General features: G+C 39.5%; 1 protein-coding gene across 2 annotated transcripts in view; it reads right to left on the reverse strand.

The window, feature by feature from the left end:
• MIS18BP1 (MIS18 binding protein 1) overlaps nt 1–16,915 on the reverse strand; it is a 36,804-nt gene that overhangs the window by 6,122 nt on the left and 13,767 nt on the right. For both annotated transcript variants that reach the window (XM_081935326.1, XM_081935327.1), the window contains exons 5-10: nt 14,483–14,574; nt 13,108–13,238; nt 12,134–12,224; nt 10,969–11,120; nt 9,456–9,622; nt 7,301–7,409 (exon numbers count right to left, since the gene is read on the reverse strand). In XM_081935326.1, coding sequence (XP_081791452.1) covers nt 7,301–7,409; nt 9,456–9,622; nt 10,969–11,120; nt 12,134–12,224; nt 13,108–13,238; nt 14,483–14,574 — 742 coding nt within the window. The remainder of the gene's footprint in view (nt 1–7,300; nt 7,410–9,455; nt 9,623–10,968; nt 11,121–12,133; nt 12,225–13,107; nt 13,239–14,482; nt 14,575–16,915) is intronic.

A 16,915-nucleotide genomic window follows, 5' to 3' on the forward strand; every position in this document is an offset into this window, starting at 1 on the left:
TGTTAATAGAATTAATTTCTTCTTCACCTTTCTATTCTGCAGGTATTCAAGGCAGCTGACATGATTTAAACAGCAAAAGCAAAACATAACATTTAAAAATAAAATAAAAAAAATACAAAATATTGCACTAAAATTAACCTTTAAAAGCATAACAAAAGATGTGTGTCTTTTAAAAATACTAACAGAGAGAGCAAAAATCAGCTCCAAGGGAATGTGTTTTTTACTATTGGAGCATGAGAAAATCCTCTTACATGCCAGAAAGGGGGGCAGGGGGCATTAAACAGAGGGGGCATTTTCAAAACAACCACTCCTGAAGGACTGAAAACAGGACTGAGACAAATTTGTAAAAGAAGGGCAATCTTTTCTTTAAGCCATAGCAGTTGAAATTGTGCAACCACTGTGTATCTTTTCAATACAGGTAAATAATCCCTGTCTCGTTCATTGGTTAGTAGCAAAATCATCCTATATAACATCATCTGCACTTCCAGACAATTTGAAAGCCTAGCCTACAGGAAGTATTTTGTATAGTCATATCATGATCACCAAGGTGTAGAAAATGATGTGAAATGTACCTGGTACAATAAGGATTGCACAGGCATGTAATGTGTAAATGTATAGAAACCCTTCTCATCATAACCATGTCCAGTAAGTGCTCAGGATCACAGAATATGCCCAGACTCTGAACGATGCTGTTTCAAGGCATTGCAACTCTATCCAAAATGATCATTTCAATCTCCGAGTCTACTTTCCTATTTACCAACAGCATCACTGCTTTGTCTTGATTTAATGTCATTTATCATCCCTTTCAAACCCATTACTCAACAGTTACCTGGCCCGGATCATTTTTACCATATTTTGTTGTGGCTTGCACCAATTGACCAGGGGGTAATCCGTCCTAACATGCAGGGCTCCTCACTTTTGGATCACCAAATCAATCTAAACAGAGCCCAGTACTCTTCAACATCTTCATCAATGATTTGGATGAGGGAATAAATGGGGAACTCATCAAATTTGCAGATGATACCAAGCTGGCAGGAATAGCCAACACTCCAGAAGATAGGCTTAAGATACAGAAGGATCTTGACAAACTTGAACATTGGGCACTATCTAATAAAATGAAATTCAATGGTGAAAAGAGTAAGGTTCTACATTTAGGCAACAAAAACGGAATGCACAGGTACAGTATAGGTGATACCTTACTCAGTAGTAGTAACTGTGAAAGGGATCTTGGAGTCCTAGTGGACAACCATTTAAATATGAGCCAGCAGTGTGCAGCAGCTGCCAAAAAAGCCAACACAGTTCTAGGCTGCATCAACAGAGGGATAGAATCAAGATCACGTGAAGTGTTAATACCACTTTATAATGCCTTGGTAAGGCCACACTTGGAATACTGCATTCAGTTCTGGTCGCCACGATGTAAAAAAGATGTGGAGACTCTAGAAAGAGTGCAGAGAAGAGCAACAAAGATGATTAGGGGACTGGAGACTAAAACATATGAAGAACGGTTGCAGGAACTGGGTATGTTTAGCTTAAGAGAAAGAAGGACCAGGGGAGACATGATAGCATTATTCCAATATCTCAGAGGTTGCCACAAAGAAGAGGGAGTCAAACTATTCCCCAAGGCACCTGAGGGTAGAACAAGAAGCAATGGGTGGAAACTAATCAAGGAGAGAAGCAACTTAGAACTGAGGAGAAATTTCCTGACAGTGAGAACAATTAATCGGTGGAACGGCTTGCCTCCAGAAGTTGTGAATGCCCCAACACTGGAAGTCTTTAAGAAGATGTTGGATAGCTATTTGTCTGAAACGGTATAGGGTTTCCTGCCTAGGCAGGGGGTTGGACTAGAAGACCTCCAAGGTCCCTTCCAACTCTACTATTGTATTATTGTATAGAGCATCAAATCCAGTGTGCGCACAAATTGATATATGGAGTGAAACAGTTGTTGGGATGGACCATGAGGAGGAGGAGATGGCTTTTTAGATCAAGGTTCAGTACAAGGAGAAAAGTTAATTTAATGCCACATCAAGATTAGCGTAGCCAGTTTGGGAAGACAGAAGACAGGGGATAAACCCTATCTTGGTATAGCCCTGGCCATCCAAATGCAGCAGCCTTGCACTTAAAACTATGAAGAATCGACACATCATCAAGAGAACTGCAGACTGTGGGCAATGCATTTCCAATCCCAGTTTGATGTACCATGCTGTATTACTAAGTACTACAGCAGATGGAGCAGGGGAAGAGGAAATTCTCCACAATTCCCTTGCAACAACACTGTCCTTCTGAAAGAGGATGGATCTGCAGTTTGGGCCACACTGATAAAGGTGAGCTAAACATTCTATAGAGCTGGGAATCTATGTTTTAGTAGTTGTTAATAATGGTTATCATCTCCCATCATTATCTATATTAGCTGGGGCTTCTGAGTATTAAGAATTCAGCATTAGAACTACAGATTACTCATCCCATCTTAGAAATTTTCATATGGAGCATCTTCTTACAGCTTTTTTGATATAGTTTGGCTCTCAGTTTTAATACTCTGCTTAATGTTTTTATGTTTTACATTTATGGCCAATGGATCTCAGTGGAAGGTGATACAATAACAGGAGATTGAATGGCGTGCTAAATGTGGTTGGCAGGCATTTGGTAAGTTAAGCGTAATTTTCAAGAACAACATCCCCCTATGACTGGGAAGTTTTTGATCAGTTTTGTGATCATTGCTGTATCCCAAGGTCATGTGATCACCTTTGCAAACTTCTGACAAGCAAAGTCACTGGAGAAGCCACATTCACTTAACTACTTGAGAGGCACTTGAAGAGGCAAATTAAAAAACACGTTTTTGCACTCTGCAAACCTCCCGAAAATGGGCCCGTGTTTTTTTTCAAAAACAAGGGGGCATAAATAGCCTCTAGGAGGCTTGTAGAGTGCTACTGGGGAACCCCAAAAACGAGCAAAAAACAGCCCGTTTTTCACTAATTTCTGCCCTCCCCAGCCCCCAGGAGCACTCGGAAAGCCTCCTAAAAGCTATGCACGGGCATTTTGATGAAGGGGGCGGGATTTCGGGAGGCAAAAAATGACTGTTGGCTTACCTGAACGGTCGTTCTCTGGGCGCTGTGGGAGAGTCCAAGCATGGGTTAACACAGCTTATCTGCCCTAGGACTGAGTAGATTTTTCTTTGGTCACGCCTTTGCCTCCTTGAGGTCAGTTTAAAAACGAAGTCTTGTCCGCTGTAGCACGCCCTTCAGGTATCTTAATCATAATGCCGAACCTTGGACCTTTCAAGAAACCCTGGGCGGGTTTGGACTCTCCCGCAGGGCCCAGAGAACAACCGTTCAGGTAAGCCAACGGTCATTCTCCTGTGTGCTGCTTGGAGAGTCCAAGCATGGGACATACCCAAGCTATTTTGTCCCAGGAAGGGCCGAAGTCATGTCCAGATTGTCCAGAGCCGAGGCAACTTGCTACAAAACACGTCTTCCAAAGGCGGCTTCGGCTGAGGCAAAAGTATCAATTTTATAATTTCTGATGAAAGCTGTGGGGGACGCCCATGTCGCAGCTCTACAAATGTCAATGATGGACGATTGAGTTGCCCAGGCTGCTGTAATGGCGGCACTCCTTGTGGAGTGTGCCATCACACAACCTGGCACGGTCCTGCCCTGATGTTCATGCACCATTTTGATGCAGGTCCGCAGCCAATGTCCAATGGTTGAAGACGAGACCTTACGACCCAACGACCCAGGTTGAAATGACACAAGAATGACTCTGAACATCTGAAGTTCTTAGTCCTGTTCATATATATGCGGACCGCTCGACGAACGTCCAGCCAGGCACGTTCCTTGGGGTGTTTAGGCCTGGGACAAAAGTTCGGGAGGATCACCTCCTGAGATCTGTGAAAGAGAAGTTCACCTTTGGTAGGAAGGAGGGATCAAGACGCAGATCATGATGGGCGATACACAGTTCCTCCCTGATAGAGAACTCCACAATCTCCAACCCCCTCCTGGCAGAAGTAATTGCTACTAAGAAGGCAGTATTAAAAGTCAAGTGGCAAAGACTGGCAGTTCTCAACGGTTCGAATGGTGCGGTAGTTAGGGCTCGCAGAACATACGGTAAGTTCCAGTACAGGTACCTGTGTATCGCCTGAGGTCGAAGATTGGTTGCTCCCTTCAAGAAACTTTTGATCTGAGGGTGTTGGCTCAAGAACTGATGAGAGTCTCTAGCCAGAATAGTTGACAAGGCCGCAACCTGGCAACAGAGGGTGTTGGGCGCCAAGTCTTTGTCCAACCCCTCCTGAAGGAAGTCTAGAAGTTGAGGTATGGAAGCTGCAACATCTACAATGTCACGTCGCTTGCACCAAGTGGAGAACACGGTCAAAGTCGCATCCTAGATGCGTGTTATAGATGGTCTTCTGGACGCTTGAATGGTCTGGATGACCTTGTCGGATAGGTTTTGTTTCCTCAGAAGCTCCTCCTCAAGTGCCATACGGCTAGTTGGAGCCACTGGGGCTCTGAATGACTGATGGCCCCCTGGCTGAGGGAGATCTGCTACTGAGGAATTCTCCACGGCTTCCTTATGGACAGATCGACCAGATCCGCGTACCAGAACCTCCTGGGCCAATGCGGAGCCACCAGTATGAGTTCGGCCTCCTCCGCCAGGAGCTTGTTGATTACCTGCGGTATGAGCAGCAGGGGCGGGAAGGCATACAGGAGACTTGGGGGCCACCTGGACCTCAGCGCATCTGTCCCCTCCACCTGTGGCGAGTGGTAGCGTGAGAAGAATCTCGGGAGTTGCGTGTTGATTGCAGTTGCGAACAGATCGACTTGTGGCTGCCCGAACTGCCACACTAACTGTCGGAACAGAGTTGGATGTAGACGCCACTCGGAGTTGTCGATCATCTGTCGGCTCAGCCAGTCTGCCTTGACATTGCTGGTGCCGGATATGTGATACGCTCTTATTGATGGTAGGTGTCGTTCCGCCCAACGGCCCAGGGCCTCTGTCTCTGCCATGAGTCTCCTGGAGTAGGTGCCGCCCTGCCTATTTATATGGGCCTTCATTGCAATGTTGTCTGTGAGTCACAGAACACGATGACCCACCAGTTGGGCTGAGAACCGTCTCAGGGCGAGCCTGGCTGCTCTCAGCTCCAGCCAATTGATGCTTCGAGCTGCCTGTCCATGACCATCTGCCTTGCGCCAGTTGACCTTGGCAATATGCCCCCCATCCATAGAGACTGGCATCCGAGGTAACCACGACCCTGTCGGGTTCCTTGAATAGACAATCCTTCTCTACTGCTGTCGACTGCCACCACCTCAGGGAGCAAATTACCTTCAACGGGAGCTGAACCTTCCTGGAAGAGTTGCTGGCCTTCGATCTCTGCATCGGCAATAAGAACCACTGTAGTTCCCCAGCATGCAGATGAGCCCAGGGAACTACGTTTAGTAAAATTATGAATTATGTTTGTTGACTGTGGAAGAGATACACGAAAGCCTTTGTGTAAGCAACTGATACACTTTCTACAGTATGTAAAGAAGGATGTGTTGTGTTTGTTTTGAAAATTAAAAATTAAAAAAAATTGTATTAAAAAAAAAGAAAGTGTGTGAAAACGTCGCTTCCAAAATGGCTGCCGCACTAGCCGAGCTTTCAGAAATGCCGCCATGGAAACCAGGACTCTCTGAAGCCCCTAACTCTGGGAAGCGGCCAGAGACTCGCAGAAACGCCACTGCTGTCACCGCACTCGCCAGAAGCCACTGGACAAGTAGTCTCTGCAACCCCAGTCCTAGGGCAGATAGGCTGTGTTAACCCATGCTTGTACTCTCCAAGCAGCACACAGGAGAAATGTTGTATTCAGTGTATCAGACGCATCCAGATTTTTAGCCCCTTTTTTGAGGGAAAAAGGTGCGTCTTATACTCTGAAAAATACGGTATGTTACTAACTTATCAACTGCGGTGATTCACTTAACAACTGTGGCAAGAAAGGCCGTAAAATGGGGCAAAACTCACTTAACAACAGAAATCTTCGGCTCACTTGTAAGTTGAGGACTGCCTGACTATGGCTGGAACTGGCAAAGATAAAGGTGACCAGAAATTGAGCAGGAATAACTAAATAAACTTATTATGACACAAAACCGCAAACTTATATGGTTGCATCAGACATCAAGTTGCAAGTACGGTATTTTGCAACTACCTTCCCAAAATAAATGCTCTCCAGAGAAAACTGATGCATTACCAGGTTACAATATTCCTGTCCTTAAGCATAATTGTCAAGAACTTCCCCCTATGCCTGAAAAGTTTTCTATCAGTGTGTGCTACCTGCTCTAACATATGCCGGTGAAACATGGACAATAACCTCATAATCGATACAAAAGCTATAAGTGGTGCAATGGAAAGATATATGCTTGGCATCACAAGACAAAATAGAAAGACTCATGCATGAATGACAGAACAAACGAAAGTATCATCAAGAGAGTAAAAGAATTGAAAGGGAAATGGGCTGGTCATAGGGCAAGAAGAACTGATGGCAGGTGGACCAAGGCAGCCATAGAATGGATCCCACCTGATAAAAAGCACCCACAAGAGACTTAAAAGAAGATGGAGCGACAATATCAGCAAGTATTACAGGCCAAATTAGCAAAGGAAACCTGAAGACCATATTGGTTGGAAACATGTCTTCATCCTACAGTGGCTAGAATGAATGAACGTTTTACTTTACATTAATTTAACTGTGTAATTTTTATTGATATGATGATTGAGGCTCTTTTGAAGAGAAAGGAAGAGCAAAAATAATTTTACAACACTTCCTGAATCTTGGTAATCCAACTGACTTTTGTCTTAGAGCAGAAAGGGAGAAGACGAGAAATATTTTGGGACATTTCTTTCATTTAATGCAATCAAAAGCAGCTCACACAGCATTGATATTGTAAACTACCCCAGCTTTGTTGTCATATATACCTGAAAAAGTACAAGTCATGCCTTATAAAATTGGAAGGGGAATGTTGCCATCTATACATATTTAAATATTTTATTGTATACTCTCTCAGAGTCCCTGCGAGGGAGAAAGACAATTTTAAAATGTGATAAAATAAGTAAAAAATAAAGAAGACTAATACACACACTTCCTGCCCACCTGTTGATCTTTCTGATCATGTACTTACCTGACCTGAAGAAAAATATTTTGCAACCTAATAGCGCTTATGACCTTAACATGGGTTTAATCCATTAGTCACCATGTCCTCAAATAAAGGTGAAGGAGCCTGTTCAGCATTAGAATTTTTGAATCAATAATTTCAAGAATAAAGTGAATTAAAATATTCTCTACCTTTTGCTTGGTTCAAAGGAACTTCTTTATGATCTTTGAAAGGGATCTCACCATTTTTCTTTGGAAACTTGTTAGTCTGCTTCTTCACAGGGGGCGTATTGCTCATTGACTTGAGGAACAAAAGAACTAATATAAACAAACATCATTTCAAAAATGTGATTTTATCCTGCACTAGTCAAACTCCACCTTCAGGACTGTGCTCCTTTTCTTAGTACTATTCTTTCAAAAGGATTGAGACAAATTGGAATAGATTGCAAGAAATGCAATGAGGATGATCAGGGCATAGAAGTTGTCTTGTTGTCTTGAAACTACCTGAGGTTGTTTCACTTAAATGGCCACAACCATTTACAGTGTAAGTCTTAACCAGCGTTCCCCAACTTTTCCAGCTCAGCGGACCGGTGGAGGCATGGTGGGGAGAGGGGGTGGTTTTGCACGTGCTTGCCCACCAGTTTTCCTGTTTGGAAAACAGGCTGCAGACCCCTGCCTTAACCTATAAAGTAAATTCTTACAGGAACACATTTTCTAACTGACTGTTATACCAATTCCCTAAAGTAACACTTTGGAATTTTCTCAAATTTTCTAACCTTTGGTCTCCCCTTTACTGGATGCCTTCGAGCATAAATTTTGTTTTCATTTCTTGAACTTAGGAGGAGATTAGGGTCAATGTGTTAAATGGTTTTTTTTTCCAGCTTTATGATTTAAGGATTTGAAGTTACAATCTCCGTCCATTTAAAGTTCAAGCCCTATGCACTGTAGATTTTTTTATTTGAATATAGAGTATCTTTCAGGTAACAGTTGCTACTTTAAATATATAAGATTTCAAAATAACAGTATCAGAAATTATTTTAAAAAATAACACTACTGAAGTTAGCATCAGAAATAAGGAAAAAAAAAACCTCAGAAGTTATAAGTTCTTTAAAACAGTTCAATAGAATTAGCAACTTAGTAATGTTATTGTTTTCTCATTAAAATTCCAATCCTTCCTTCCCAAATTTACTGAGGAAATCATGCTATAAATGTGGGCCCATTACTGCAAAACTCTTCCTGGTCAGGCTCCTAATGTCTACAGAGAGAAGGGCTCAAAATGTTTCAAGTCAAAACTTTCTATCCTTTGTATGCATTAGAAATATTCCAGCATTATTTTATTATTATTATTATTATTATTATTATTGTACAGAATTAGAACATTTCTCAGAAGAATCAGATTTCAAAATTATCAGGGAATGTTTGAAACCCAAATCATCTCTATTACAGATAATAACTATGAAATATTTAGGTCATCTGGTGTCAAGCAAGAATGGTTTAGCCTTCTGGAGCCAAGTGGAAGAAGCAAACTAAGAAAGAATTGTGGTTTAGTTAAAAAATAATAACAAACCAAAACTTGTATTCCTTAAAGTCCAAACCCAGCATTTTTAAACTAGAAATTCTGAAACCAAATGTATAATTGAGACACAACTAACATAGTATATTCTGAATGTTGCTATCCTATTATGTATGCATTTATGACCAGATTCAGCAGTCCATCTGCATTTGAAAGACAAAGGTCACTCTTTTGAAGACAACAAAGTTCACATTCTGGACAGAGAGGCCCACCAGTTTGAAAGAGGCCATCTATGTTAAAATTGGGCAGCCGTCTCTCAACAGAGGGGAAGGGATATAACACCACCTATCTCCTGTCTGCAACACTGTCCTTTCAACAGTCCCAAGAAGGTTCCATACCCTTTTGCATTCTGATTCAAGTGACCCTGAGGATACAGATAAATCCCAAGTGGCCTTAAGGACTCCCAGAGAGCTAATGACAACCTTCAATGTGCTAACAATCTGCAAAGAATATAAATCAGTCCATTCTCCACTCCATTCCATTCAGTTCAGTCATAACTGAAGAAGCTTCTTGGATGAGAAGCAAAATGTTATAGAGGGAAAAAACCAATGAAGTCCAGTTGCCACCTACAGATTACTCAACAGATTATTCCTTTAAGCTCAGGGAGTGTACAATCATTTTCACTGTTAAATTGTACACACAATGGATTTTTCAATCCATAATACTTTCAACTTGTAGGAATCCAAAATATCTATAAGCACCTGCTTAAAATTTCTATCACTATCATCACTCCAGAATAATAATTTACATATGGTGAGAAAAAAGAAATCTTACAGGTGATAAGTAGTTGGCGCCTCCTTTGTTTATAGTGATATTTAATGCCTGATCTAGACGTATCCGTTCCCCACACCAGTACTGCATGGGTGGCTTAATACGCCGCCCACTACGGGTGAAACTTCTCTCATTGTCATTCTGTAAATCAGTGGCTTTCATCCGCATACCTATCAAGGAAAATATACACAAAAATATTCTTCAGCAACAACACATTTCTGCCTGTGTATCAAGGTAAATTGACTGTAAATGTAAACATAAAGTTAGAAGCACCCTCATAAATGATCCAAAGAAAAGCTGAGGTAGTCCTACTGAGCATGTAATTCTTTTTAGTCAACTTTTATTAGCTTAAGATAACTGGAGTCTATAGAAGCAACAGTTATTGGTAATGGAAATATTTTTGGTTTTTTTTTTAAAAAAACTTTTAATATGAAAGGCTGTTCCCTGCCATATAACTTACCTGCATTTGAACATTAGGTTAATCTATATATACCATATTTCCCCGAAAATAAGATCCAGTCTGATTTTGTTTTGGGCAATAAGCACCAGGTCTTATTTTCGGGAGATGTCTTAACTGCTTAAATTAGGACCACTGCTTCTTGGCCTCCCATGCCCCGACAACTATTGTGCCACTGTCTGACTCTTCTGTTACTGCTTGCGACCACTTGCGGCCAGAAGCTATGTGGCTCATTGTGCCAGTGCTGCCATTCGAGGCAGGAGGCCATGTGGCACATGATGCTGTTGTGCATGTGATTGGCGGCAATGGCGCGATGCACCACATTGCATCTGGCTACGAGTGGCCATAGAAGTTGGGCAGTGGCACGACAGGTGCCAGGGCATTGGAGGTCTGGCTGTGGTGGTCCTAAGGTAAGCGGGTGCGGGACGCGTGGGGCAGCTCCACCCCCAGCCCAGTTTCATTTTACACAGGTGCCTCGCCCCACCTTGTACAACCAGACGATGGGACGAAGTGGGTGAAGGGCTTATTTTTGAAGTAGGGCTTATATTAGTTGCACACAGGAAAATCAAGCTAGGTCTTATTTTTGGGATAGGCCTTATTTTCGGGGAAACACAGTAGCTCTTTCACAACCCATGGAATACATTCTCATCATTGTTTATGGAGCATAATATTAACAGGGTTAATGGATTAATTGGGCTGATGCACTCTTTCCTTATTCAGCAACCAATCTGTTAAATTGGAAGTGAAATGGTTACTAAGCAAATGTGACTGAGGAAGAGAAAGAAAAACTACTACAAAGATTACTGGTTGCTACTATCTCATTTAGGTAAAGTTCTCTTTTACAGCTATGCGAATATTATTCTCAGTCTAGCATGCATTGTCATCACATACAAAAATCTGGTTGTAAGTGTTCACAATTTCTATTAATGTTTCCTGTTGTGAACAACAGTAAATTTCATAGGAAATTACTAGGTTTAGGAACATCATAAATACATAAATAAATAAGTATTTTTTGAAAAGACCAAAATGTTCCCCAAACAAAGAAAATAACATGCATACCATGTATCTTATCATTTTGCAGAGGTAATACATCGTAAGTGGTATTTTTTGTTTTACATTTTTTCTCAATATTCTGGGGCAGCTCCAGTTCTTCTGAGCATTCGTTTATTTCTTCACTATCACCACTTACAGGAAATGCTCTTTCTTCTTTCCTAAAGATTTAAAGTTTTGCATAAGTAGTATTAATTGCCTCAATCTTTTAAGCATATTTCATAATTTCTTTAAAATGTTTAAATGCTGGTAGCAGTAATTATGCTGCTGCAGCAGCTCTTTTCTGAAGTAGTTTGCTTAGATCAGATACAAGGAATTAGGTTAAGCCTGAGATACTATCCAGAACCTCAATTGTTCTAGAAGGTTGTCTTCAACAAAAAATGACAATTTCAATAACTCCAAGCCCTGCTTTCACCCATATCTCCATAGAGAAATATCTTTGTTTCCTAGGTCTCTGCCTAAAGTAGCTAGGGAAGGCAGTTTTCTAAACTTTTGGCTGCAAAACCAGGATATAAACTTCTCAAGTGGAATTTTCTTTTTTTAATTTTTTTTAACTTTTATGGAAGTATTCTATACAACAGTAAAATAATTCACATCTAAGAAAAAATGGTGAATACAGAAAAAAGAGAGTTTAGGAAAAAGGAAAAAAAAGTATAAGGTGGCTTATTTTTGCTCTTATTTCAAAGAGACATGGATAACCAGTCTTTCCACTGAGGCATTATTAATTTGAGGAACTGTCAATAGAAATACTCTAGAAATTTACTCAAGAGAACAAAGAGGATAAAATTAGTACATAGCAAATGAGGTCATAGACTAAATTGCATTGCACTGGTGTCAGAAGCACTTCTGGCTTAAAAGGATTAGCCGGTGATATCACTATTGCCCGAGGCACACCCAGTTGGGGGGCTCCTTTCATGTCCCTGGCAAAAGCTGGAGTGACGGTCAGGAGCTCAACCCACCCCAGCACTTGGGTTTCAAACGTGGGCTTGATAACTTTCAATCCAGCACCCTAACTACACGAGCCATCATGCTCCTATAGACTAAATGCAAAGTATAAATAAATGTTGCAGACATTTTTTTTAAAATGTCTTAAATATTTTGAAGATTGAAAAATTCTTACCAACAACCACAACTATCACAACTCAAAAACATAAATATTTTCAGTGACCCTGACCTTTTCATATAATGAAGCAAATCATCAACAAGCATTTTCCAATTGATTGGGATTCCTCTCCCAAACTTCTTTATGAATGTAGGTGGTATTCCTGTTTGAAACAAAGGTATAGCCTTTGGACAGTTGTTATGTTTTAAAAGGGTGCTTCTTATACCCATTTTTCAAACCTTTGGAGGAGATCAAAACAGGGATAATCTTACAAGATTACAGAATTTTAGGAAAATTCCTAAATACCTTAAATCTGTATTATACCCTCTTTCTTTTTGTAATGCTTTATTTTTATGCAAATGTTATCCTGGAAACTTCTGGATAAAGGAAAATTATGCATTGTAGAAATTAGGACATCAAAGGTTCTACTCAAGCTGATGCTATCATACAATCAGCATTAAGTTAAATTGAAAAAGAAAAAATATTTTGAGAGGAGGGTGCATATAAACATAAAAAGCAGCTTATTTGTGCCCTATGACTATCATTAAGTGTAGTACCTTATGATTCTTGATGAACGTATCTTTTCTTTTATGTACACTGAGAGCATATGCACCAAGACAAATTCCTTGTGTGTCCAATCACACTTGGCCAATAAAGAATTCTATTCTATATCATACTAGGCAAAATGCATAAATAAAATTAGAGTACAGATTTCCGTATCCCTTGTAAATTAGAATAATCATTTTACAGTCACATATATATTAAAGATATATATTCTTTCTGCACTATTACTTATTTAAGCTATCATTTGAAACAAATTAATATTTAGCAATGTGGTATAGTTTTAAACCTTATATGACAAGCACAGATCAGACATGTCACTGAATACCAGAAGGGAACTGGAAGTAATAAAGTACCTGTAGTTTCAGTAGTTTGGGTAATAGGCCAGCATAAACAGTTGGAAAAGAAGCAGCAAGGTAGAAGCCATTTTCACAAAAAGCCTGTAAAAATTCCAGACTGCCCCTGTGGTTTTCCTTTTCTCTTACCTCCTTTCTTCATATTAACTGCATCAATAGGCCCTTCTAACATGTAGGTATTTCCTGTCAAGGTTTTGACTTGATTGTGTGAAATGCGTTCTACAATTACATTGCTATGCCAGAAGACATTATCCATATCTCTAAAATAAAAAGGACATAGTATCGTAATTGGAAAAGAATTAATCTCACCATTATACTTCCTTAGGATCCCAGCTCGAAAAGTAATGTGAGCCCATTATATTTTATTTCATCACTTCCCAATGTATGTGTTTTATATTATGAATTATGTATCTTACTATGTGGATAATACAGACTTGTCAAGTATTTTCCTTATGAAGAAATATTTGCAGGCATTTTTTGAATTTGTTATAAAGGACTTACAGTCTTTGTTAATTGTTCTATTTAACTGGTACAAGATGGACCAGACCGAATAAATTTTGATAAATGCACCAGCCTATTCAAGATGTAGGTAATATGTGGAATATATTCAATTTACTCTTGGAAACTTAGATTGTAAGCCACATTATGTGTTCAAGATTAAATAGAAACATAGAGCTTCTGAGGGGCAGATCTATCCCTCCGACGCTCCATTCGGACCTCTGGGGACTTCACCTGGCACGTTGCAGGCTGAAATGGAGCTTCTGAAGGGCGGATGTGCCAGGGTAGGACTCCAGAGGCCTAAACGGAGCTGCAGAGGAGGGCACATGGCTGAGAGGCTGGAGATAAGACTACTTGCTGGATCTTCACATGGTAAGTGACCCGGTGCAACAGATTGGGTGGGGGTAAAGCAATTGTGGGTAGCATGAGTATTTCAGTGGGTCAGAGAGGCCTCAGATGGTCTTAGGCAGGTGGCCTGTTCCATCAGTAGACCATCCCCTGGCCTTCCCCATCCCAAAATACCTCTTGTGCACTTAACGAGCCTCACATTCGATTAGTGAATGCATGGGCAAAAGGAGGGAGTGATCTTGTTCAAGGTATGAGATTCCCTCCCATGAATACTTGAGTTACTAATGGAATGGGTAGGCTCCATTCCATTCATAACTCAAGGACTACCTGCATTATCGGGAAAATAAGATCAAGGAATCAATCCAAACTCAAGTTTTCATTCTTACAAAGCTGTCCACTGCTAAATTTATGGCATAACAACTGTTCCATTTAAGTTTGCTTACTTTGCTTTCCTTTGTTTTTTGTTTGAGAGATCGTCCGTATTTATAATTTTTCTTTTAAATTGCTCTAAGCTCCTCAGAGATAATCTTCAAACTTATGGAAATAAATCCAATAAAATAATTCAATACTAATACTAATTCAATACAAGACTAATGCAAGGACTATCCATACAAACCATGCAGACATATTGGAACAAAACTGAAAAGCAGTCACTTGCCTCCGTATTCCTTCCAGACACACAGCAGTATTGTCATTGATCACTCTGATTCCCCATTCATTGAGATATATCACATCTTTTTCCTTTGAGAACTAAATTAGAAAAAAATAGGGAATATAATTTCTGACATTATTGGTTTGCACCCGACTGCAAAATCATACAATGTATACCGACAGTTCAATGATTCTCAGATTCATACTTCTTCCTTATATTTGTGATCACTACTTAAATTCAAACTGTGCACATGTTTTATGATTTGAACCTAAATATTTTATTTTGAATTTATGAAGGAAATAACTTTCATAGTTAGTGTGGTAATGTACCCTTCCTATCATATATGTTATACCACTAAAGCAAATATTTGTAGAGAATGATGCACAACGCCATGGGTGCCCGTTTATGTATCTTGTTAGTATTATAAGCAATCCCAAAGTAAGGACTGAATCCAGGAAAATCTTGAAGTTTACAGATTATTTTTTTTTTGAATTTCTAAAAGTTTCTTAAATTGTTCTGAGATTCTGAAAGAAATCAAAATTCCATTACTATGTTACAGAAATTTAAAACCATTTTTTAAAGAAAACAGGTATTATTTTTTAAAATAAAAATTGCAAGGACATAGCATGTCTCTGAATCATTTATTCGATCTCTGATCTTCACAGTGGTATAAACAAATGGACTTGCCTCTTTTAGGGAGATGGGCGGCCTATTAATAAAAAAATATAAATAAATAAATGTAAATAAGACATCAGTAGTTTCCAGGATTTTTTTAAAAGTATAATTATTTAAAGAGCTTTTTCAAAATGTATGGTTCTTCAAAATTATTTTTCTGTAAAAATATTATCTAAAAGCAACATGAAAATAAATGATAAGCTAAATTAAGCTGCAATTAGGGCTGAGAATGCAATCTATTGTCCACAGCTGCCAGGTGATGCCAGAAAAGCAGCTATTTTAGAATAGCAAAACAGTTGCTTACTCATTTACTACAACACTAAAAAATACCTTTTTGAATCAGAACCTGAAGTTTTGTACAAGTCTACTCATTTCCATTTTTCAATGAAGTAACTACAGAAAATATCCTGGAGAACCATTTATGACCCACACTGATTACCAATTCTGATGTAGTAGGAAAAACAAATTGTAACTCAAGAAAATATAGTTGTGGGAGGAGCCAACGTCGCAAGGATACGGACGTGTGGTCTTGATGCTCGTATTGAGACCGCAGCCGATACTTTTGCCGCTGGGTGGTCCAATTGGACCTAAACAGTCCCGCAGAGATGGTGAACAGGAAGAATATGTCTTGCTGATCTCAGGGACATTGCAAAGTCCCTGATGGATTCAAGAGAAGTTCTTCAAGCCGGCGACAAAAAATCCAGCCATTAGGCTGATGAAGTCGGGGCTGCTCCAAAACGGAAGGATACGGAAAGAGAAAGTGTTTCCAGCTGGTGAGGAATTTTTGCCGTTTTAAAAGAGACTGCCTATAAAAAACTTAAAATTAATTTAAATTTGAGAATAGAAGAAATAAGCGGCGGAATTAAGCTTTGAATGGTTTTGACAGTGGATTATCTTACTTTTTAAATGCTATGTTCATGGATGGAATTTCTGCAAGCCTTTTAAAACAAATGGATTAAGTTTTCTTCTATTTTTTTTTATTATTCTTTGTAACCTATGGACTAAAATCCTACTTCTTCACTAGTGTGGGTGTTTTTCCCCTTTTCTTCTCTAACTTATTCAAGAATTTGACTTTTGTTTAACTTGAAATATAAAAAAAGATACAAAAGGAAACAAAGAAAATTGTTACAACAGAGGGAAAGAAAAATGTTGTTGCTCGAAAGCTGGAGGTTTGTGTATTGGAAACAAAACACTCTTACTTTCCTCATTGATTATTCTGGTTTGGCACTTCAAGGTCTCACTGTTTGTTTATAGAGAGTGATAAGAAGAAAAGCATACAGATGTTCCTTTGAAGTATATCCTTAAACCAGAGGAAAGTGAAAATAAGACCTTATTGTGAATTTATGCTTAATCTTGTAAAAACCTTCTAAGCCAGAGCAGCAGTGTTTGTCAGCTGGAGATAATGGCACAACTTCAACAGTAGAAAGAAATTTTAAGCCTGCAAAAGATATTGTTAGAAATTCAGAAATTATCAAATACATTTGAGAGAATGGAGAAGAAGTTGGAAAACCTAGAGCATCTAACAGTAAAATCTGATGAAGAAGTTTGAGATGTTTATCAAGTGGAAAAAGTGGAGGTTAGAGTCCTAAAAACCAAAGAGGAAAATGACCAAAAAGAAATTAAATCCACTGATATCTATGGTGATTGGTTTGTGTCTGTAAATGGAAAGAGTGGAACACTGAAAGAGGAATTAAATGGAGGGGAACTCTACCCCAGATGGCAAGATACAGAAGAAGATTTGGGCGTCCTCCTGGATGCCTGGCT

The sequence above is a fragment of the Natrix helvetica genome (genome assembly GCF_964273705.1).
Source record: "Natrix helvetica genome assembly, chromosome: 1".
Taxonomy (NCBI): Eukaryota; Metazoa; Chordata; class Lepidosauria; order Squamata; family Natricidae; genus Natrix; species Natrix helvetica.